General features: G+C 36.9%; 2 protein-coding genes across 2 annotated transcripts; both read left to right on the forward strand.

Moving 5' to 3' along the window:
* The first annotated feature begins 11,381 nt into the window (after positions 1-11,381).
* On the forward strand, positions 11,382-12,581 carry LOC134799903 (uncharacterized). The gene has a single exon (XM_063772339.1). The coding sequence runs from the start codon at positions 11,682-11,684 to the stop codon at positions 12,579-12,581; it is 900 nt and encodes a 299-aa protein (XP_063628409.1). The 5' UTR covers positions 11,382-11,681.
* A 62-nt stretch (positions 12,582-12,643) lies between these two features.
* Positions 12,644-13,287, forward strand: LOC134799913 (uncharacterized). Its single transcript, XM_063772351.1, has one exon. It carries the CDS (start codon positions 12,644-12,646, stop codon positions 13,154-13,156), a length of 513 nt encoding a protein of 170 aa, XP_063628421.1. The 3' UTR covers positions 13,157-13,287.
* Positions 13,288-25,871: the final 12,584 nt, after the last annotated feature.

Consider the following 25,871-nt stretch of genomic DNA (forward strand, 5'->3'; position numbering starts at 1 on the left):
CCAGACATTTTGCGGTGGTTTCCACCATATATTCTGTCCTTTCTCGGGAATCGAACCACTCGAACCAGATTCTCCATATAAAATTTCAACTAAATCGTTTTAGCGATTAAAGCTTGAATATACAGGGTGATTTCGGGGTCGTGGAGCAAGGGAGCCTGACATCATACAGAATCCAAAGATGAGCCTAATGATGTTGTTAATTATTGGGTGTACCCTTGTTTTGCCGACAAACTTTTCATCGAATATTATTTCATCGACAACGATTCATCGAAACGTTAGTACTAGTAATATTGTTTGGCGTTATTTTGTTTCATATATTATTTATTTCAATTTTTATTACTACGTAGAAGTACTACTCTACGAATATTACTTGATCGCTAATTCGTTTCAAATTATTTTAATTGGCACAACTACTAAACATTGCAATTCATTTGTTCGACGTATTACTTTAATACATCTTTATATACCGTACTACACATTTATACATATTTCTGTTGTAAGAATTTTAGATTTAGGTTAGGTTAGAACTGCGACCCCACACCGAAACGAACGGCTATCAAAGTCAGTTTAGGTTAGGTTAGAACTGCGACCCCACACAGAAACGAACGGCTTTCAAAGTAGGTTTAGGTTAGGTTAGAACTGCGACCCCACACAGAAACGAACGGCTTTTAAAGTAGGTTTAGGTTAGGTTAGAATTGCGACCCCACACAGAAACGAACGGCTTTTAAAGTAGGTTTATGTTAGGTTAGAATTGCGACCCCACACAAAAACGAACAGCTTTCAAAGTAGGTTTAGGTTAGGTTAAAACTGCGACGCCACACAGAAACGAACGGCTTTTAAAGTAGGTTTAGGTTAGGTTAGAATTGCGACCCCACACAAACGAACGGCTTTCAAAGTAGGTTTAGGTTAGGTTAGAACTGCAACCCCACACAGACTAAACGAACGGCTATCAAAGTTGGTTTAGGTTAGATTAGAACTGCGACCCACACAGAAATGAACGGCTTTCAAAGTAGGTTTAGGTTAGTTTAGAACTGCGACCCTGCACATAAATGAACGGCTTAAATTATTGTTACCAACCTATTTATAATTTACCCAAAATGAAAATGGCAGCCTTGTAAAATTATATCTTCAAAATTAGAGCGCAAACTTGAAATTGCCGCTTTCTCAAAATTATGTATGTCCAAAAAAACAATTTTATATCTTAAACTACCCACATACCTATAATCGCGCGATTAGAGTAGAGTGAGCCGACTGACGTGACTGCTTTTAGTTTCGATAACGAAATATTACAAATTGAAATAATTTTACGCGTAATCAATTTTATTAAATACAATCCAAAATTAAATAAGAAAACCCGTAAAGAAATACCACGATATAAACTATATGCAAAATAACTCAAGTACCAATTAAAAGTCCCCGATTTAAATTTACTAGTATCGATTCTTCGACGCGATAACTTGTCGATGAAATGAAAATACTTGAAACGTTGTCTTCGAAAAAACATTCGATGAAATGTCTGTCGGCAATTTAAGGGTAAACCTAATTATTGTTTATCACCAATAATAATGATTATTTTCCAGATGACAAGTAGAAAAAAACATTTTTGCATACAATTTGGTGACCCTACTCAATGTGACGTCTTGTCGCTTTCCATACAGCGTAATATGTCAAAAGTCATAGGGTGACCATAATTACTTAGTATAACATTAATTTTACTTGAAAAATAAGAATAATTCAAGTAATTATCTTTTAATCAAATACTACTATATGATAATGTGGATCATTTACAGAGTCAGAAAAAGTGGTTCTGGATCACGACCCCGAAATCATTCTGTATAACACACAGACAGATAGATATTAAACGAGTTGCTTTTTAACATATGTAGTTATTTTTGAAATAGACATGTGTATTAAGTATACATAATATAAAAAAATCGAAAGTAACTTTGTCGGTCTGTAACTTTATCTCTTCACGTATGAACTGCGGGACCGTTTTAGACTCGGAGTAATTAACAATGGAGCCGCCATTAACAGGCGTTCCCCTCTGTCGAAAATAGGCGGCCAATGGTCAACGACATGTCAACCATATGTATGGACTGACGTTTATCTGACATGACGTACCTATACATTTGATGTGCCCCTCCCCCGCAAAAAACGGCAGACTATTTTGTACCGAAAATGTTAGACATGGCGTCTCCGTTGGTTATATCCTCTAAGGTTTTAGACGAAATTTTGGTATGAAGATAGTTTAAAGCCCGGAGAAGGACATAGGATATTTTTTATCAATCCCCATCATCATTCTACGCCGACAAAGTTGTGACCAGAAGGTAGTGTTATACTAACAATGTATATTTTTGATATTTGTTACTTATGTAATTTACTAAAAATAGGTACTAAATAAAATTTTACCTTGATATAAATGCCCCATCTATATGGGTGATCTGTGTTTTGACTGTTACTTATATTTTATAGCAGCACTTACCAAACAACAGTGTTTACTACGTGTACTCCATTTGCGTTAAATGCACTGAAAATGTATGCAACACAAGTTTAATAACAACTAACATTTTGTTGCAAGCTATTCGTATAAGATTCGTATCGAATAATCATTCACGTGACTATTACAGGGTGATTTTAACCATGGGGTTAGTTTTAAAATATTCTCATTTGCCGTTATAATACTCTTTGCAGAGTGTCGTGTTCAACTGCTGACATCAGGCACAGATGTTGCTTGCTGTACGATTACTCTTTAAAATAGAATAGAATAAAAATAATTTATTCGTAAGCACAGCAGAAGATAAAATTACATTAAACAGAAAAACACAGGAAGGAGAAAGTGTCGCGAAATGGTCTGACATGATGCTGGCGACTTCCAATGCTGATCTTTCGATGAGATCATCCAGTGAAACAATCACAACATTTTTTAGATACACTCATTTTGGTACATAGACATTTTGTGTTGTCTTCCTGATAGTGTTGGTGACCTGTTCCTGATAGTTGGGTGGTTACCTTGAAGACAGCTTCTTTGTCCCGTAAGCTCTTGCCCGACGTATACCTAAAGGCCCGGCAACGCACATTTAATATCTCGTAGCAAGCATCCATAGGCTAACGCAGGGCTTTCTAAACTAAACTTACTACCACGGAAAGGAAGCGGCAGCCGAAATCTAGGGCCTTGGCGTCTCAAAGATTTCAGAGACCCATGGGCTACCGTATTTTATTTCTACCCGTACGTATCTTGACAACTCGCTAAATATACTTAAAAAATAAAACATATCCTTCTTCACGAATTTAATAAAGAATTTATAACTACAATCAATCACTTTAAACAACGAATGTAAATCGCCAGATCGATGGGGACAAACAGGCTATATTTAGAAACATCTTTTATTCATTTCTTCGTCTGTCGGACGTGTACCTAATTATTTTACTATTGAATAAATAACGGTATTCATTGACGCTGTCGTGTTTATTTATTATTGATGGTATGGGCTTCTTTTGTGAAGTGTCTGAGGTGTAAGTTTTCCGAAGTAAATTATCTATAGGTTGTTATTTATAAAAGCTATTATTATTTGATATCATTCATATTTAATAAAAGTTATTGTTTTTGTAAATTGAGGCAGAAAATTAAATGAAAATTTTTTTAATAAAATATAAGTCAAAAATCTACACGGGTGAATAAAAATAAATATATATTTAATTAGGTACCTTAACTTTTAAATCTCTAAATCCGTCAACAATTTAACTCATTCTACTGTGTAACTAATAGTCATAATGTACCTATATGAGGATTTTTGTTCCTCACTTCGTTGAAATGGTAGATGAATTAAACTGAATTAACTTTTGTATTTTTTTAATCCATTGAGTTCCAAAGAGCGTCATATTTTTATTTAAATGTCAATCTAAACCAAATATCAAATAGTACAATGCAAAATTTTATCCTGTATAGTGACACTGTTAAGACACCATTTGACCTGGCTTAATTCCCTTTACTTCCAGTGAAGATGTTCCAAATTAGATTTCCAGTCTAGACTTTAGGAAATTAGCTTTTCTACATTGTCTAGGAGTCTAGTTTGCAAACCTTGACAAAATACTGACAACCTAGCACGACGAAGTTTATCGCATTCTAAGTAGATTTAAGAGTCCCCATCACGGTTCTACATACAAACGTAGTTACACTCCCATTTTAAAATTACTAGCTAGATTGCTCTGAAACTTTGTACTTACAATAGGATAGGGTATATCTAGTCCTATAATTAGTTTATGTAGCTTCAGATACCATAGTTAAAAAAATACAGCGAATGTTAAATTTTTCATACAAAACTTTAGAACTCGTATCGGGACTGTTAGTTTTGTTTGATAGTCACCAACTCAGCAACTTACGTGCTCTATTAGCAGTTTTTATGCCAAAATTGCCACTTGGCAACATTTTTCTGTACATTTTAGCATTTAACCTTTATCCCGTTCATATTTAGCAGCTTTTCGACTATCCAAAAGCAACTTTTCCCGTTTATATTTATGATTCGGTCAAATTGTGTTTTTTGAAAAACAAATTATAGCCAGCCTTTTATGAATGTAGTATGATACCTCTGGGTATGGTGCTTTACGCACGCTAGCGTCCCCTTCCCTCCCCCTGCCGCAACCCCCCCTTTTTGCATGAAATATGTCCCGGTTCACAGTTTTTTTTTCAAGTTTTGGGGAAAGTATACAATATAGGAAAAAAGTGTAAATGAAAGAAATAATTCCTATTAAATTCTTAACAAAAAAGGTTATATATTTTTTTTGATATGACGCACCATATTCACGTTATGGCTAGATGAACTTCGACAAAATTTAACCGTTGAAAAACTTGTTGAAGTTCAATATAACATAGTACGTAATAGAACTGAAAGAAATCCTACACGGAGAATAACCTTACAAGCTTCTCCGTATAAGACTCCTTTCAGTACTATCGCGTACTATGTGATATTGAACTTCAACAAGTTAATACATGAATATGGTGAGTCTCACCAAAAAGTTGCATATAACCTGTTTTGTTTAGAATTTATTAAGGATTATTTCTTACCTTGACACTTTATTCCTAATTCTAATACTTTTCTCAAATATTAATAAAAACCGTCAACCGGGACATATTTCATGCAAAAAGGGGGGGGGGGGGTTGCGGCAGGGGGAGGGAAGGGGACGCTAGCGTGGGTAAAGCACCATACCCAAAGGTATCATACTACATTCATAAAAGGCTGGCTATAATTTGTTTGTCTTCCCCATACATTAGAACACAACTGAACCGAATCATTTAGCAGCTTTCCGAAACAACTCTTCAAAATCACAATGGTTGTCTACCTCATTATTAATCAATCTAGTTAACGTAGGATCATCATTAATATTTCAAACTAGGGCCAATCAATATGTATTGGCTACATAACTCAACATAATGTTGTTCATACGACGTATGTGTTGTATGCGTGTGTGAAAGGAAATCATTTTAACTATGAATATTTGATGCTAACGAGGTTCAATGTTATGGATATGAAATAATACTTTTGAGTGACTTATGGTGTAGATTAACTTTTGTTAAACGAAAATAGGTAAGTAATAAATCATAAATTTAACCCTTCCACATGAAAAGTTAAGTTTTATTCGGATAAGTATGATAAAATCATTATCTACATGCTCAGAAGCTGTTAACTATTGCCCACAGGAGAGAAAACTAGTGTGTTCGCGCGATCTGTACAGTTCAGACACTGTCCGTCTGTCCGTCCGTCTTTCTGTCTGTCACCAGGCTGTATCTCATGAACCGTGATAGTTAGACAGTTGAAATTTTCACAGATTATGTATGTTTTCGCTATAAGAACAAATACTAAAAAATACGGAGCCCTCGGTGGACGAATCCGACTCGCAATTGTCCGGTTTTGGAGTTTATTGGGATCGGGAACCTACAGACAGACAGACGCGGTGGGGGACTTTGTTTTATAAGGTGCAATGATGTATATGTACAAGGATCCTGAGTCATATTTAGCTTCGAAAAAGTAACCTAAATTATTTACCACTGTCACGAGAGATTCTCTTAGCCTCCTGGGGACTCCAATCTTTGACAATTATTTTCCAACTTTTATCAGTAACTCCGTTTCTAAATTTCAAAATTACGCCGACCGTCTTCTAGAATTCAGCCCTCATCATTCTTAAATTTTGCCTTTTTGTTCCAAAGTTAATGTATGTGCTTCGCTGCAGCCCTTTCTGGAAACATCAAAATTTGCTCCTACCTATAGACATCATGGTCCAGACTACCTTAGAGCGTATTCTCAATTTAAAGCTATCCGATCAATCGTGGTTACAAGCATCGCTACCCGTTCGGTACGGCGGGCTGGGATTGCGCAGAATTTCTAGCGTATCACTGCCGGCATTTCTATCGTCTGTCCATAGCTCTGGCACTGATCTTGTAGGAAAAATCCTAAGGGTTTTACCCACAAACTATGAGATCACAGGCTTGGACGATGCTAGAAATGCCTGGCTGTCTGCCTGTCCGGGACAAGACCCTCCATATAATCTAAAATCACAGAGGAGCTGGGATGATGCTTTATCGAAATTAACATATACCACATGTTTAGATAACAGCGAAGGAGCTGAACGCGCCCGTTTGATCGCAGTTGGGTGTAGGGAGGCTGGCCACTGGCTCAACGCATATCCCTCGCCCAATACTGGCACTCATTTAGATGGAAACACCCTCCGTGTGGCAGTTGGGCTGCGCCTGGGGGTTCCAATCTGTGCACCGCATAAATGCCACTGTGGAAGTGATGTGGACCAGCTTGGGCGTCATGGTCTGTCTTGCCAGCGAAGCGCGAGGCGACTGTCACGTCACGCCGCGCTCAATGACATTATCCGCCGCTCTCTTGTCACCGTCAACGTGCCAGCGATACTCGAGCCGACCGGTATAGCCCGGGACGATGGCAAGAGACCGGATGGTATGTCACTGATTCCGTGGAGGATGGGACGAGTGTTGGTGTGGGACGCGACCTGTGTGGACACACTGGCACCGTCTCACCTTCACGGTACCACAAAGAAAGCGGGTGCCGCTGCCGAAGCTGCCGAGACCCTCAAAAGGCGGGAATACAGGGGGTCTCGACGACAATTAAAAATTTATTCCTTTCGGTGTCGAGACCCTCGGTCCGTGGGGCCCGGGAGCTGAGAGTCTGTTCTTAGATTTGTCCAAACGGCTTGTTGAGGTCTCTGGGGACAAAAGAGCTGGCAGCTTCCTCGCTCAACGCATTGACGTTGCGATCCAGCGAGGAAATGCTGCCAGCATTCTTGGCACAATGCCCCAGGGACCCTCTTTAGATATAGATTTTTAGGTATTTTTTTTTTTAGGTTTAGTTTTAGTTTTGTAGGTAGTTTTAATTTTAGGTTACTTTTTATTGTAAGTTTGGTGTAGTCAATGTACATTAATATGTATTAATAAAAAATATGAAATGGAAAAAATACTCACATATATTATTAAGTACCTAAAGCTTTCCGATATCAAGTTTCATTCACTAGTAGAAACAATTTCCTAATTTGATACTGCACCACAAGGATTTCAGTGCGAATTAGCTGAAGATTAATACGGCTTACGAAGTAATTGTAATCCAATTACCTTTAAGTTAGATTACCGAATAGATAAGACCTTGGGTTAGGCTTAGCTAGTGTTTAAGGTGGCCGTGAAATAAGATATCCCAACAAAAACATACATACATCACTGGCTCAGTGACCCAAAGAGGATTTTGGCCTCTGACACAAGAGAGCGCCACTCTGCCCTATTCCGCGCCACTTCACGCCAGTTGGGTATTCCGAGGGCGGACAGGTCTTTTTGGGCTTCGTCACTCCAGCGGTATCTGGGACGCCCCGACGGACGTTTTCCCAACAAAAACACAAATGTGAAATGAGAGCCAAATTCAATATTAAGAATATGTGTCGTTGTTGACTCGCCGATAAAATAATAGAGATCTATATGGGTGCCAATTCTGTGCTGTCTAGAAAATCCTGAAATAATAAAGGATTTGATTTGTCTAGTTTTTACCAACGAAGAAAATTTTAGAAAAGTAACATATAATAGACAATAATAGCCTATACGTAACGGTACGGTATACTAATCCCTAAAAATGACATCACTAGGTACACCTTATAAAACAAAGTCCTCCGCTGCGTCTGTCTGTTTGTGTTTGTTTGTATGTTCGCGATAAACTCAAAAACTACTGAACGGGTTTTCATGCGGTTTTCACCTATCAATAGAGTGATTCTTGAGGAAGGTTTAAGTGTAATTTGTTAACCACTGCGAAGCCGGGGTGGGTCGCTAGTTATATTTAAAATGAAATTGAAAATGGCTACGAGTTTACCAAACTCGTAAATAACTTTTATTTTATTATCAAGTATAAAATCATCACCAACTTTCACAAACTCCATTAAAACAACAAACCAATTTAAAGCAAATACCAGTACTAAATTCAGTTCCGTATTTGCGAATTATTATTAGTAAGCATTTAATGTAATTCAAAACAGAGGGCCTACCGCGAACACCGAAGTTCGTAAATTGCGGGCATTTTTCTCTGTCTCTCTAATTACGCCTTAATTAATTGAATTGTATTGGATTTTTTTATTGGAGTAAAAGAGAAAGATGCCCGCAATTTGCGAAATTCGATGTTCGCGGTAGGCCCCCCGTTACTCATACCACAGAATAAACAATAGGCTACATTCCTACTAGTAAAATCAGCTTCTTTTTTAGAACTGTCAAAACGATTTGCTAATATGGAATTTATATGAAAACGAATATAGTGACGTCACGGTAAACTCACCTACTTTTTATATTTCGACCCGATTTATTAAATACAAATTGTGTTTAAAAATAGCTGCTATCTATGTTTTACTAATAATTATCTGGTGCTTTATTTCGTGCACGGTTTGAAATAATTTATTTTAAGTACAGGAAACATCCCTATAGTACTACCGTACAGAAAGGACACTTCCTACAAAACCAAAGTTTGACAGCGATTCAGGGTCGAATCATGATATCCCTTTCTAACTATCCTTACTTACTTTCAGATCATGATTGGCTAGACTTATATAATATAGAATTCTAATTAGTCTTTCTTAATAAATCCGTTCTCAGTTGGGCACTATCATACACACCCCAGTAAGAGAAAATAATTATAATCAGACACAGATCAAAATAAAATCAGACAATTAAATAAATAATAAATATAGGGGACATCTTCCACAGATCGACCGAGCCCCAAACTAAGCATAGCTTGTACTATGGGTACTTAGGCGACGATATAGACATACTTATATAGATAAATACATACTTATATATATATATAGATAGAAAACAACCATGACTCAGGAACAAATCTCCATGAATCAGGACCTGTGTTCATCACACAAATAAATGCCCTTACCAGGATTCGAACCCAGGACCATCTCGGCTTCGCAGGCAGGGTCACTGTCACTACACTACCCACCAGGCCAGACCGGTCGTCGTAATTTTCTGTAAACTTTCGAAAATAAATAACTAAGTTGTCACAAACGTTATAAAAATACTTTGTTAAGTGAATGTAATGAATTATCTATTTTCGAGAAAAAGTTTGAATATTCTAGACATGGATTAATTACACTTTAGCGTGTACTGAAAGGCCACTATTAATTAGAATAACTAGGTGTTGTCTGTGTTTCGAGTTTTATCAAATTAATCAGTCATCACTACATTTTTTAGTAATTGAAAGTACACCCGTAAAGGGTGTACTTAATTTCCTACCCATTTTATACTTTGTCACAGTGAGAATAGTGTGAGGTCTCTAGCGACTTTCATATTAATTTAATACCAAAATATTACTTTGCTTATACTTACTTGTGTACCTATATGTTATTGTAAACTAATTTATTTAACTTGCAAATAATATATATACAAAACAAACATTGCTTATCCGCGAAAAGATGACGTGCTAGTCAATCAGTGCTAACCCTTTATACACTTGCGTAATTTTTACATGCAATTAATGTTCCCACCCTCCCTCTGCAAAAATAAATACGCAAATAAATATAACAAACCACCACCAAAAGAACAAAACTCGACGTGTTTCGCCTCTCTACGAGGCATCCTCAGGAGATGTTGACGGTCTGACGCCCGGCAACGGAATATATTGATTGTTACTGTGACAATGTACGAAATGGGTCGGACATTATTAAATACCTTCACTGTACATAACCTGTTTAGTGTATAGTACATGCAAATATGTACTTTTAATGGTAATAAAGTTGTAAACAATGACCATGAACCAACACTACAAATTAAAATCAAATAAACACCAAATTCAAGTTCAGAGCTTACCATTAATATTGAACACGCACAAGCCAAGCGTCACACCTTCGTATCCCCTTTCACTGTACCTTTGAATTTCAGTTCTAATACCTATGGTATAAAGACAAATTTTGAGCGTGTTGTGTTGACTAAGTGAGATACGAGGTTTGAGAAGTTACAGTATTATTCAAAGCGTGAAATGTGCTGTAGTTTGAGAAATGGAATCGTAAATGAGCGGTTTGCGTAATTCGCACCTACTTTAATATATTCAGTATTAACCGTACCTTGAACTGGAATGTCAAGTCATTTGTCATGATTTCAATTAATTTTGGTAGCTGGCAGTAGTGGTAGTGGCTGGTAGTTTTGGTAGGGGGCTGGTTGTGGTGTTTCGTAGGCAGCAGTCTGCTTCGATGAGGAGAAGTTAAATTAAGGATGATTCATGCTAGACCGGCCGGAGCTTCCGGTGCGTCGTTTTCTATGGAAAGTCAGCCGTCATAGAAATTTGACATGTCGGACGACTCGGCCCGGGCACGGCCCGCGGTCTAGCGTGAGTCATCCCTTAGTAAAAAACTTTTTTGACTAGGAAAGATCTTTGGAAATTCACTAAAACTGTTGAAGGCGAAATAAACACACATGTTTTGTATTTGTAGTATTTGGATCAAAACATTCATATTATTTTTCACTTTGTTTGTTATTAATAAATAAATAATATTGGTATTTATATCGTGATCAACTAAAACTTTTATACCAATAAAAAGTAAACTTTTATGTCAAGGTACTAAGGTACCGGCGGTACTGTCTAACATTCGCTGAAAAATTCATAGCATTGTCATCCTCACGTGCAACCAAGGACATTTGGCGAATTTTATGCGCATCTTTATTTAGCCGGTCCGGAATCGATCGAGTAACCCCCCAACATTGTACAAGCTTAAGTACATCCCCACTCCACAATCCATACGATGTTTGGCTCGCGGTGGCGTCTCAACATGCCACAACGATAAATTAACTTTTTACCGATACGAATACGGTACAACAGTCCGCCGAAGTCGCTCGGAGAGCGCGCTAGTTTTCACCAGTTCTCACCCTACCCTAACTCAAACTGGCCGCTAAAGACAGGCCTGAAGTACTCTTCCGAGCTCAGAGCGTCAGCCTATCTGAACGCCCCAAATCCAACTATGCACGTACCGTTCGCAGTGCGGACCCCACCAGACTTAGGTGCGATAAACAATTCTTCCCACATCGACCCCCATCCGTCGGCAAAAAGATACCAAAACCAACCAAAGTCACGGTCAAACAACAGAAACGCAAAACCATCGAAAAAATCCCGTGCGCGATCTCCATCCAAACCCTCTCTATACCGATGAAATATGCCGACACCCATTCAACCTCCACGCAAAGCAGAATCGATGGTCACAACAAAACTAAGTCTTCTAATCCCCCTAAACAGGTCGGCGAGAAGAGGCTGTGTCAAACGACCGGCGGGAAAGAGACGGAGAACAAGCTGCTGGTGCAGATCAGCGAAGCCGAACAAGTGTCGGACTTTGAAAGGATTCTTAATTCTAATGCAATATTGTGTGAACGCCGCGGACACGTGTGGCGCAGTGTCGCCGCGCCGACGCCTGCCTCAGCCCACCGGCCGCGGTCCTCTTACTCCCTCCGCGCCGTGAGCCAGGCCTACCACTACCTCTTCAGACAACACGAGGACTCCCTCCAGCCGCTCATCGACCACTACCGGCAGACTCTCGCCGCCGACAACGAAAGCTTAGGGAACAACTTAGACAACCTTAATGACTTACAAGAGTTCTACGAAGACGATCACACCTTAAAGAAGGAAATCGAAACAGCGACTGACGAATTTATCACAAAGGAAATCCAGGAGGAGCCGCGTGGAAAGCGCGGAAACTTCAATGTTAACTTGGCCGGTCTTATCGATCTTCACGTGACTGGGGAAGCGTGCTCGCCGGTGCCACACGAGAACGATCCGTCGCCGGACGTCGACCGGCCCGGGACCGACGACGAGGAGGAATGGCTCGCACCGAGCATGAGCGCGCCCGATGACCAACAGGAGAATTGCGACTCCGTCGACTGTCTCGCACAAAACTTGAACGGCGTGACGCTGGGCGATGCGAAAGTTCCGACGATAACCTTCAGCAATTGTTCTGACGGAGGTAGAAGCGAACTGCCGAATAATAAGGACGTCGTCATCCATCTGGCCGTGCCCTCCATTGATTGCATTGATGAGACGCGCCCGCCGATGTGACCTTAGCCCCGCTTGATTAAATCGTTGCCGACGCTCGCGCTCGCCGCGCGTTTCTATTAATCATGATTGCGATAGAGTCCGAACAACCGATCAAAGAGGTGCCGAAGCCTGAGTCGACGGGCCCGCAAAAAACGCTGACGCGATCGAGTGCCGTCAGCCAGAAGTCTGTGGAAATCGTGGTGCATCCAGAAGGTTCGAACAATCCTCTACACAGGTCTAAACTCGCGCCTCAGCGCTCGACGTCTGAGAGTCAGTCTTCTGGTAAAAAGATTCTAAATCTTCGAAAGACGAAGAACTCTTCTTTAGAGTCGACGATGAGTTTGCCGAATCAGAAGAGTTTAGAGAAGAAACATGGAAGTCTTCGGCATCAGAAGTCGATAGTGGCGCATTCCGACATAACGTTGAGTAGTCAGCCGTCGATGTCAGACGATCGGAAGGCGCTGAGAGAAGCGCTATACCAGGGTATCTTCCACAGGCACAGGAGGACAATTTTCGCCGTTGGTTCCTTCCTCAGGATGCTAAAAAGTAAAACGTCCAATTATGACTCTATAAGGTCGGATTCTGACGAGATATAGCACCAGTAGTGATGGTAGACTAGTGTACATTGGTGCCACGGACTGATAGAACGCTTTTGTAACGATGGAGTTACTAATGTTGATAGTGTACTTTGTAAGATTTTTATTTTGTATTAAAATGTTCCTAATTATTTCTGTTGGTTTATTGTGATCCCGCTTGGAATCGTTAGGATTGAACTTAAAGGATGGTTTTCATAAGAATGTATACAGTTAAGATTTACTTTGACTGTAAATAATTTAATTCGTTCAATTGTGTAACGAAAATTAGTCATTAGTCATATACGGGTAACTTTCGTTACACGATTTAGAGCCATTCTCAAAAAAATATTCGCAGTCTAATTGCCGCCGCCCATAAAATATATATGAAAAGAGTTGTGGCAATTATACCCACCGTAATCATATTCTCAGAGAATGACCCATTGACCCCCTAATTGAACTAAATTAAAAACGAATTAACTCCTTAACTAAAGGCATTCTTTTAAAATTCATCCTTAAACGGGTTTATTTTGCTTATAATGGACTGAATTATTCATATTTAGCTTTAAAAGCAGCCATGGAACTATGTGAACTGCATGACGAAAGTTTGCAGTCGGGGGTGCTTCGAGAATTTGTTTTCTAAGAAAATATTGACCAGGGGAAAATTCTGTTGAAACTTTAAAGTAACATGACCTACTTACGACAGCAGTATTGGTCATAAAGAACAAAGAACTAACTTACATACTTAAAACTTAATGTTCTCACCTTGCAAAGAAAATATAATGCACTACATACATTTTCCTTCGGCAAAACATCGACTTAAAAACATATACTCGTACCTATTATTGTAGGAAAGAATGTGGGCGATCAAAAGCTACTCAAGTACGAACGGAATAACGGTAAGGACCTCATTATTTTATTTAATATACAATGCAAATACTTATTAATATTGTACTTGAATTTGAATACTGCCTTCATTATAACAACAAGTAGGTACTCGGCATACATATCTGCAACTACACAGATACAAGCGATACTCAGCGATATTCAAGTTAGGTTAGCGTCAAAATTGAATTCTTATTTCAACATTTTGTAACACTACTTACTTTATAATAACGCACTGAATAGTAAATTTTGTTATTTACATGACATATAGCAATCCTTGACATTTTTGCTGAAAAAAAAAACAACAAATACTTACGTACATTTCAGCAATGACAGCTTGCATGCGTGGCGCACGCAATCCGCAAAAATGCAAAAACTTGACATGTCGTGTCATGTCACGTCGCTAACACGCGACTGTCTCATGTCCACACATGAATCTCGATGTTACAGTCATCAAGAACGTGGACACGCAAATATGTCGTTAGCAAAACCTGGGTACTACTCGTACAAGAAAAAATGTTTAGCATGAGAAATATCGTTCTATGAGAAACAAGAACTGCTTGAAAATGTAAACGAAAATCAAATTCAAATTTAAAATTCGAAATTTTTGGTATTTAAAGGACCTTATAATACCTATTAAGTATAAAGGACTCTCATTTGTCAACAATTTCATGGACTCCATTGTGTTACAAAAAGTATTCATGTACCTAAATATATGACTATTTTTCGTAACACAAAGTAGTTTTTAAAATTGTTAATAAATTGAGACCTTATTGTGTACCTATAAAAAGTAAGGTCTTTTATTATCTTTTTTGCTCTGTAAATGCAGGCCGAGCAATACCTACGGTAAACACACAATACAACAACAATATTAATCAAATCATATTTTTCTTCAAGCAAAAACTTACTGTGTCCTCGTTCAATCAGGTTACAAATCAATTGGCAAAAGTCCAATTTTTACTGCTTATTTTCAGCAAAAAACACTTTAGCGGTTTAATAATTAAGGGTGAAAGGTGAAATATTGCCCTTGACACGCGATGGGAAGTGGGTTCGACGTTAACACTTCATTTGCGAAGTTTGTTTTGTTTTATTGGGGTTATGCAGAATGCAAATTGGTTCAAGTAAACTTTTTCGTTGTTTAACATTATTTTGGGTTACGTTAATCGTTTCAATGTAGAAAGTATTGTAATTTAGGTCATGTTACTTAACATTAGAAAAGGTTTTCACTGAAGATTTTGTGAAAATTGAAGTAAAAAAGGTTCTCGAGTGGCGACCACGTACCGGAAGACACAGCGTGGGTAGACCTGGTTATTATCAAGGTGGACTGACGACCTGGTAACGGTCGCGGGAGTCCGCTGGATGCGGGTGGCGCAAGACCGGTCATTGTGGCACTCTTTGGGGGAGGCATATGTCCAGCAGTGGACGTCTTCTGGCTGATATGATGATGAAGTAAAATAAACATTAACAGTGTGGAAGTACTATTGCAGTAGGAAAACTTTAAAGAAATATCAACGCTACAAAAAACACTAACAACTGTATACAGTACTGTTAGAAAAATCCTTTTGTTTAGTCTCATTTATCAAAAGTCGAAGTACTTCATTTCAATTCACGTACGAGCATGTTATGTATTTTTTATTAACGTCAATACACCGAATTAGTTTTTATTTGCGTCAATACTTTTAACAAACGGAGGATTTTGTCGTAGCGGCACAAACCCTGCTACGGGTTATGGCGTAGCTCTCGTAGCGTAGCTATTGTTACAGAAAACTAAGTAATGAAGAAAAACCTTTTTCAAAAGAAGACAAGTATCAATATTATTCAAAGCTAACTAAAACCACAAACGCCTCACAGGATTTAAATACAACATGAGGTTATAAGACTCTTTTACAATTTGATACTTTTTACATTATAGATACCATTACATTCACACACTTATGACTAAACCTTAATTTTTTTATAGTTCAGACCTTAAATGATCGTTCAATTGTCTACAATTTAATTGTTTTTCTTATGTAACGAGCGATAGTTATAATTAGTCATAAATTGATTTGGGCATCTTTCGTTACACAGTGGATTAATTAAATTGTGAAATTTGTGACCAAATGAATGTCCGTTACTAAGTACAATTTTAAATGCAAGACTTATTAAGGATAGATAAAATAAAGCATTAAAATAGAAACCACGAGTAAACATCACGCAAGGGCGATCTCATACCAAACGTGGTTAGATCATCGTTGGAAATATTTAATTGGTAATGTTATTTTAAAGTTCCACGATCACATAATAGGTATAAATAAGATTGGTACAGCAGATGTGGCTAGAATGATTTGTGCAAAAATCTATATTCACCTATTGCTAAGTTAATAAGGGTTTTGATTTTGATGCCCAAAAATCTTTTCTGCTGATTGTATTGATTTTGATTACAGCTGTGCACAAGTTGCAGAAAGTTGCCAAAAATTTGGAAAATTTCAAAAAAAAAATCACAAGAAATAAACAAAATGGAAATTTTTGAAATGGGAAGTCTCATTTCCCATACATAATTATGAGAAGTTTCCGAAGATTCGATATGGAAATTCGGCAAATTTTGGGAAAACTTTCCAACGGCACACTAAGGTACTGGTGCTCGACGCGGTCCCAGTGCATGTCATCTTGAACCTTAAGTAATTGTCAATAGAGGTGACAGCAGGGTGTCATCTATTGGGCATTAGCATGTCGAGCACTAGTACCACCACCTTATATTGAAAACGCATTCCGTCATGCTGGTTGTTTAACTTAAAAAAAAAACTATAATTAAATTTAATGCACCTCCGATTTTCAAATAAAAAAAAACAGGTTTTTGAATGTTTTTGATGTAGTATACAATACATACGTATATAAAGCTGTTATGTATATATCCAATATTTGGTATGGTTATACAATTCCTTTAGGAAAGTGATGCTTCGAAAAATCGAATAGTGAGCTTAAGTAGATGACATTTTAATTGATTTGCTGATTACTTTGTGTCCTTGCATTTAAGCAAATAATTTGCGTAGAACATTCGCCAATTGGGTAAATTTAAAAATGTTATACTTAAGATTTTAATTCGTGACTTAAGATTTGAATAGTAAAATGACTCATTTGTGTAACGAAAAGTCATGACTTTTCGTTACACAAAGGAGTCATTTTAAATTGTCAAAGGCGAATTAAAGCTTTAAGTATGTACCTTTTTTTCTTAATTAAAGGAGATTAGGTCAATGTTCTTCGTCCATACTTCTATAAATGTGTGGACACGATTTTACATGAAAGTAGTTTATTATCAAAATGATGTACAGTCACCTGCAATAATATGTTACTCTCCGGAGGCCGCAAAAATATGTGACAGGCTCTTATGGCTCCTACAAATAAGATCGTGTCAGATATTTTTGCGGCGTTCGTTGTGTAACATATTATTGCAGGTGACTGTACCTAATCAAAATATGGTTGAAGTTCTAGTCCGCGCATTGTACCACCTTGCACGTTTGTCTCTGGGGATGCTTCCTCGTACGATGGTGTCTTGTAACAAACTAAATCCAGGGAAACCACAGGGGGGCTTGTCAAGGTGACAATAGTACATCGACCAACGCCAAACGAAAATAGAAATGTATCGGGATGACAGATACTACCAAATATCACGTGACTGTGTCCATACGTTACGGCTCGGCCACGACATTGAGCGTCTTGCGACGGCGGCAGCGATAACCATACGTTGGAGCGAGACACAGCGATCGGACCTTTCATTCCCACCTATGGGTGTCACTGCCGCCGTCGCAAGTCGCTCAATGTCGTGGCCGCGCCGTTACTTTAGTTTCGATTGGCGTTTTCTATTAACTATATTGTCATCTTAGCTAAGCCCCAAGATGGGAAAAGTGCTGATTACAGATGTAGTGCATAATTATTTTCCATCGTATTTTCACGGAAACGTACGAACGTGTCTTGCTATTTCAGTCAGTCTCGGCACAAAAAGTACTGAGGTTGACTGAAGTAGCATGACAAATACGAACGTTTCCGTGAAAATACGATGGAAAACAATTATGCACTACATTTGTACTTTCATCATTTAATGAGGACTTTTTTTTTCTTATATATTTCATTTTATTACGGCAAGTCTGGCAATTCAGCGGGGAAACGCAGCAAGCGTCCTGGGAACGATGCCCTAGGCAACTTTAGGTTTTTAATGTTTTTGCTGGTCATGTTGTAAATTTACTTTTGTACGTAATAAAATGACTACTTTTATGTAAAATGTAATGATAAATGTAGATAAGTAGGCTGAACAATGGATTGTTGAGACACGTTTTGGAACATTTTACGCACTTTTTATATATTTGTACATCCGAAGGTTATTATAAAAACGTGCTGTTGTGACGTAGATTCTAAATAAACCATTAACATATATCTCAGGACGGGCCCTACGGGCACTAAAAATGGCACTAGTTCAGCGGTGTCACTCACGAATTCAAACCAATCGTGCAGTCTGAAGCAACTAGTTGCGACCAATCGCGTGCGTAATGCGAACTCATCAACCAATCGCCACCAATTGTAGTGGTGTCGCACCGCTGTACTGGCACCATTTATGCCCCCTTGTTATTGCCCGTAAGGCCAGTCCTGAGATATATGTTAATGAAATAAACCATTTTATGTATAAAATATATGAAACATGAGCTTCGTAATATTATTGTATAGATAGCTTTTTATAACAATAGTTATTTAGATTTTATTTTAAATCGTTACTTTGATTTTATAAGCGTTTAAATGTTTAGTCAGCTATTTTGGTCATAAAATGTCAAAGCTATTGTAAAAATAGGAAATGTAAGGAAAAAGTACGAATTACATTATAGAAACTGAGAATAAATGTCATATAAATGTTTGCAGGTTAAAGATTAATTATTTTACACTTGTTATATTACCTACTTAAACTCATACAATCATTGTATATTTTTTCATATCACATATGATTTTTTATTTTGCTTTAGAATTTTTGGCCACTTTTGTAATAATCCATTGTGTTCATTATTTTTTTTATGTTACAAACTAGAAATTATATACGTCCTAAAATGACTAAAAAATATTTCGTCAAAAATTCCATTAATTCCTTTGTGTGCCTCGTAAAAATAGTTCACTTACTCCATTACTTAATATGTACTAATCTTTAGTGTTTTTTTGTACGGTTTTTTTAAAACCAACGTACATAATATTATCTTTATTTTAATTTTAACGTAACACAAAAGTTTTCTTTAAGAGCATTAACTTACACTCGTTATCTGTACAACATTAATGCATGGTATAATTTATGAACTATTTAATAACCATAATGAAATTAAATCCTTGTTGTTGAATGTAAAAAGAAAACATGGCGCATTGGGATACTTTGTTGACTCCTAATTTTGGTAGGTAAGGTCAATGTGGCTAATTCCGTCATAGGGACTATTCCGTCCACGAGCGTATATTTCTTTGATTTTCAATCTTAGGAAAAAAAAACATTTGCTTTTGATAGCTGAAACTGTGCTTTGTCTATGAAATTAACAATTTTGTTCGTTGTTCGAGAAAAACGCTAGTGGACGGAATAGGCCCTATGACGGAATTAGCCACATTGATCTTATACCTAACGTTTTATTATACTATTGTTAATTATTTACTTAATTGATGGCACTATTCTGAATAAACTATTGTATTCATTATATTAAAACTTTGTTATTTGTTAATTAATTTAAAATAATTATCATAATTAAGATATTATTTTGTAAGCAATATTATTGTAAACTCGTTATGTTTATTCATTTTAGTAGTATTTACGTTGACGTTATTTTTTATAAGAATTAAAATCATAAACCCTACGAGAGGAATAATTGTTTTAATTATAAGTGGATTTTTTAAGAATATAATGATCTTCTGTTTAATAATATAAAATAAATACATTCCGATTGTTTTTTGTACAAATAAAATATATATTTGATGAAAAAAGACTGCGAAAGTTTAAAATAGCTGACGACAATTTTATATGTTCTGTGAAATAAACTATGTTTCTTAGTACCGGCAAGATGAAGTTTTCTTTACCCCTTGTCTTTACAGGTAAAATTACTTCTAGAGTTAGACCAAGAAAAGTCTGCAGCGATTTTGATAGCCCACGCAGTGCAAGTGTTATTTTAAACGTCAAACTTATATGAAATTATGACGTATAAATAACACTTGCACTGCGTGGGCTATCAAAATCGCTGCAGACTTGTCTTGGTCTAACTCTCCAGATATAGTGCATAATCGTATTTTCTCGGAAATGTTCGTATTTGACTATTTGTCATGCTACTTCAGTCAACGTCAGTACTTTTTGTACCGAGACTGACTGAAATAGCAAGACACGTTCGTACGTTTCCGTGAAAATACGATGGAAAATAATTATGCACTACATCTGTATTTGATTACCTACCTACTGTTTGACTACAGGCAGCTGATTTGTATTACAGTGGAACCTGGATAATTGCAATCTCAAGGGACCGGCCATTTTTTGTCAATTAACCAGGTTTTTCATTTAAGCAGGTCGTGTCAATTAACGAGGTTCAAAAAATCGTTGTGTCAATTATAGAGGTTTTCATTAATAGAGGTTGCGTTCTGATAAATTTCTTTTATGGAGGTGCAAATAACCATTGAAAGTAGATTTACACGCTTACGTTCTGGGTTTCTGGTCTATTATATACACTGGGTTTCTGGTCTATAATTACTACTTTATTTTCTTATTAATCATTTGGGTTTAAAACATTCCCTTGAATTGTAGAAGAAAGTTTTACTAGAATGTAAAAAGCATACTTTGTTTTTGATTTAATCAAAACTATTTCACCTACTACAGGCTGCGATAAATACCCAATAAATAAATTGAATTCTGGATGAAGATATAAATAAAGTGATCATTGCTATTAAAATATTGTTTCTGCTGTCTATTATTTAATTTATTTCAATTACAGAGGTAATAAGTAAGATTAGTTTCAATAATAGAGGTAAAAAGAAGAGCAGAAATAACGGATTTTTTTTATCACAGTGTCAATTATAGAGGTTTTAGTTGCGATGTGGTCAATTACAGAGGCAAAATTACGAAAAGCCCTAAAAATCTAAATTGCAATTATAGAGGTTCCATAATTTCAATTATAGAGGCCTTTTGGTCTCAAGGGACCGGGACCGGACTTTTGGTTGCAATTATTGAGGTTTTCCATTTATCCAGGTGCCAATTAACCAGGTTTCACTGTATTAGATTAGGTAAGTAAGAGAGAATAGTCCCAAAACTCAGCTACCTGTTACTAGAAAATGGCTACAAATATAATGACCACCAAAAAATACTTTGGTACCCTAAATAAAAAAATCATGCTTACCAAAAAAATTACTGAACACCAAAAAAATAAGGCCTAAAAATACAAAAGTACCACCATTTTAATTACGACTGCACTTCAAATTGTATTCAAATACCAAATATATTGAATGATCACCAAAAATCATTAATGATCACCAAATCTTGAAGATCAAATGAAAGCTATATTTTCACCTAAATAAACCACTATGATTACCAAAAAATTTCTACATATTACCCAATAAAGTAAACTGATGCCAAAATTACTAGCCCCTCCCGCTCAACCCCCCTTACCCCGCACCGCATACCTACCTTATCTAATCTACTTTTCTAGTAGCATTTCGTTATGCTACTAGAAAAGTAAGTCAAACTGCTATCAGTTAAGTGGGTTAGGTTAGCACTGCGACCCTTACAGAAACGAAATGTTACTAGAAAAGTATGTTAGGTTAGGTTTCAACTGCGACCTTTACAGAAACGAAATGCTACTATAAAAGTGGGTTAGGTTAGGTTAGAACTGCGATCCTCACAGAACCGAAATGCTACTAAAAAGTGGGCTAGGTTAAGTTTCAACTGCTACCCATACAGATACGAAATGCTACTAGAAAAGTGGGTTAGGTTAGGTTTGAACTGCGACCCATACAGAAACGAAATGCTATCAGAAAAGTGGGTTAGGTTAGGTTTGAACTGCGACCCTTACAGAAACCAAATGCTACTAGAAAAATGGGTTAGGTTAGGTTTTAACTGCGACCCTTACAGAAAAGAAATGCTACTAGAAAAGTGGGTTAGGTTAGGTTTGAACTGCGACCCTTACAGAAAAGAAATGCTACTAGAAAAGTGGGTTAGGTTAGGTTTGAACTACGACCCTTGCAGAAAAGAAATGCTACTAGAAAAGTGGGTTAGGTTAGGTTTGAACTGCGACCCTTACAAAAAGAAATGCTACTAGAAAAGTGGGTTAGGTTAGGTTTGAACTGCGACCCATACAGAAACGAAATGCTACTAGAAAAGTGGGTTAGGTTAGGTTTGAACTGCGACCCTTGCAGAAAAGAAATGCTACTAGAAAAGTGGGTTAGGTTAGGTTTGAACTGCGACCCTTACAGAAACAAAATGCTACTAGAAAAGTGGGTTAGGTTAGGTTAGAACTGCGACTGTTACAGAAATAAAATGCTACTAGAAAAAGGTGACGAAGTGGATTAATTAATTTAATAGGATAACGATATATTAAATGATTGCACATTTTTAATTAAAATGTGGTTACAATTTTGTGATCATTTACTATTTTTGCGTTTACAATGATTATTTTGGAGCCATTTGCTTTAATAGGATAGCAAGATTAAAAAATTTGGTTATCATTTTACATTAAAATGGAGTTCTAATTTTGGTGGTCATTTACTATTTTTGGGTTTACAATGATTATTTTGGTGTCATTTTCTTTAATAGGATAGCAAGATGTAAAAAATTGGTTATCATTTCACATTAAAATGGGGTTTGAAATTTGGTAATCATTTAGTATTTTTGGGTTAATAATGATTAGTTTGGTGTCATTTCCTTTAAAAGGATAGTAAAGTGTAATAAAATTGGTAATCATTTCACATTAAAATGGTGTTATAATTTTGGTGATCATTCATTATTTTAGGGTGGTAAAATATATTTTTTTGGTATTAAATTTTACTAAATCTGGTGATCAGTTAAATAGCAGCCCTAGAAAATCACCGCGTATGAGTGGTAGACTTAGGCCCTCAGCACACGGCGTCGTAACGTAAGAGACGCGTAACAAGCGTATCGTAATACGCGCGTAGAACGAGAGCTCTACGTGCAGGAACAAGTTCAAACAAGTCCGCGAAGCGTAGTCGTAGCGTAATGTATGACGTTTCTGTCGTAATTACGACAGACGTAAGCGTAAAGAAATTTGATGCAAATAGAACGATTACGCTTACGCGACGCTTGGTTCCCAGTATTCTACGCGTACTCGTAACGTTTATACGATACGCTTACGCGTCTCTTACGCTTACGTTCCGTGAGCTGAGGGCACTAGAGTTTGTGATTGACGTGTGGGTTTATCAAATTTTATTGTTTGTATTTTTGGACGTCTAAAAGCAAGGACAAAGTTTTATAAACGTCCCTCAATTCCTCCATTCCCTAAGTACTTAAATTAGTACAAAAAGTTTAACCAACCCGACAAAAAAACCAAAAGGGTTTGACCTCCCTCGCAAACTTTGGTGTCGCAAATACAAACATACAAATGGGACTGGAAAGATTCTCCACTCTGCGAGTGCGGTCAAAAAGAGCAGATCACTGGCCATATATTTCAACGCTGTCCCCTTTACTCGTATTCTGGACCACCTGAAGATTTTGAATCTGTCACGCCTGAGTTGGTTACCTGGGTTAGCGACCTCAAAGCTATACTCTGATTGTCCTTCTTTATGCATGCCATATGATTAAATAATAATAATTTAAAAAAGTACAGTAAAATACTTTAATTCGTCCATAACTTTTTCGATTCCTTTGTGTAACGAAAATTATAACTATAACACAATATTATAGAATCAATTCAATTAAATAAATTTTATTATTGATTAACAATTTAGGTAAATTATACAAAATTTAATACTTAAGTATTTATAACATAATAGCTAAAACTAAACCTAACTTAAAAAAAAGCCGTAAAACCTATCTTCTAAGCCTAGGCCCCTCGGCAATTCAATTGTAGATGTCTTAAAAGAAAATCACCCATGGACCTGTACTTTTACCTTTATGGCCTTAGCTTTACTACTAAGTCCCATATACCTGTAGGCTGTAGGTACGTGTATGTCGTATAAGCATATATGTATGTTTCTCCATAATAGCAAGCTGAATTGGCCGCCGCGCCCTGGAATGATAATGGTACTGTATACAATGGTAATGGATTATAACTATCAGTATTACCTGCTTCTAGCCTGGTTACTTGATTTCCTGGGGGCACACTAGGCCATAATTGTACTAATGTAAGTATATACCTAGAAGCCGATTCAGATATGACAATTTGTTACAATTTTGATGTTATTTTGATACTACTTTGACGACCGGTCTGACCTTGCCTGCGAAACCGATGTCCTTGGTTCGAACCCCGGTAGCATTTTATTTGTGTGATAATACAGATATTTGTTCCTGAGTCATGGTTGTTATCTATCTATATAAGTATGTATATCGTCGCCTACCACCCATCATAGTACAAGCTTTGCTCAGTTTGATATTTATTTATTTTATTATATTTATTTATATTTTACTTTGAAGTTCGCTCATGCTGATCAGCAGCTTACCCCGCCGCCGCATTGTCAAACTGACATATTCACTAACGGCTGCGTAAAGGATGAGTCACGCTAGACCGGGCCGGGGCCGGGACAGAGCTTCCAGCGCTTCGTTTTCTATGGAAAGTACCACGTGATCACCGATCAGCCGTCATAGAAAATGACATGTCGGACGCATCGGTTGGGGCCCGGGCCGGTCTAGCGTGAATCAACCTTAACTTACTTTCTATATGCATCTCGCTTGTACTCGCATATAGACATACACATCCGGACATACGAACGAAACCAATATTGTTCAAGCTAAAACGGAACTCTCCTCGGTCAATTAATTAGTTTATTCATACTTGGGCAATCCCCAACTTGCATTTTATAATTTTTATATTATTTCCAATCAGAATCACGAGCTTTTTCCATTCTAGATAATAGAAGAAAAAAAATTCATACAAATTTTATTTTGTCCGTTTTGTTACGGTCATGAAGGAAGATGTATAGAAACCAAACAGACCAAACCTTTTGAGGACACCTTTTTCTTAGCAAAAATGGAAACAGCTCGTCATTCTGAGTAGAGATAATATAAAAATTCCCGATACTGATACAAAAATATTTGGTACAACTTTAAAGAGAAATATTAACTCACATTTATTTATAGACGGGTCAAACGCGAAATTTATTGAATTACCTTTATTTACCGACGTTTCGACACAGGTTTCACTGGTCGTGAGTTAATTAATATGTGTTCAAAACGCGATGGTTTTAAATATTAAGTATATTTAAATAGAAAATGCCCACTGACCACCCAAATACAAAATAACCCGTATTCAAACGACAATAAATTGTAAATAATGGTAAATAACAGGTTCCTAAACAAATGATCGTTCCTAATTGAATTATTTAACGGATTGACGTATTCTAATAGTTCAAGGTCAGAGGTATAAATCGCTTAGGTACAGGTAATACATTATGTAAGAGACCGAAAAGCTATTGGCAGATCGTTATTTTGTCATTCAATATTGGTTTTAATTTTAAATAATACCTTTGGGAATGGTAATGGTGGTTTGGGGTCGTCTCGCAATGGCCACACATCTGCCAAATACAGCTCTTAGTTTTTAATCATTAGTTTTTATTTATATATCATATTTTTAATTCGTTCTTTTATTTTAAGTAATTAACAAAGTTTTTAAGTTTATACATAGGTACGATCTGAAATACTTAAACGATTTTTATT

Source organism: Cydia splendana, chromosome 19 (assembly GCF_910591565.1).
Source record: "Cydia splendana chromosome 19, ilCydSple1.2, whole genome shotgun sequence".
Lineage (NCBI taxonomy): Eukaryota > Metazoa > Arthropoda > Insecta > Lepidoptera > Tortricidae > Cydia > Cydia splendana.

What these genes read in the sequence shown, in the direction of transcription:
- LOC134799903 (XM_063772339.1), top strand. Translation starts at nt 11,682, where the DNA reads ATGAAATATGCCGACACCCATTCAACCTCCACGCAAAGCAGAATCGAT.
- LOC134799913 (XM_063772351.1), top strand. Translation starts at nt 12,644, where the DNA reads ATGATTGCGATAGAGTCCGAACAACCGATCAAAGAGGTGCCGAAGCCT.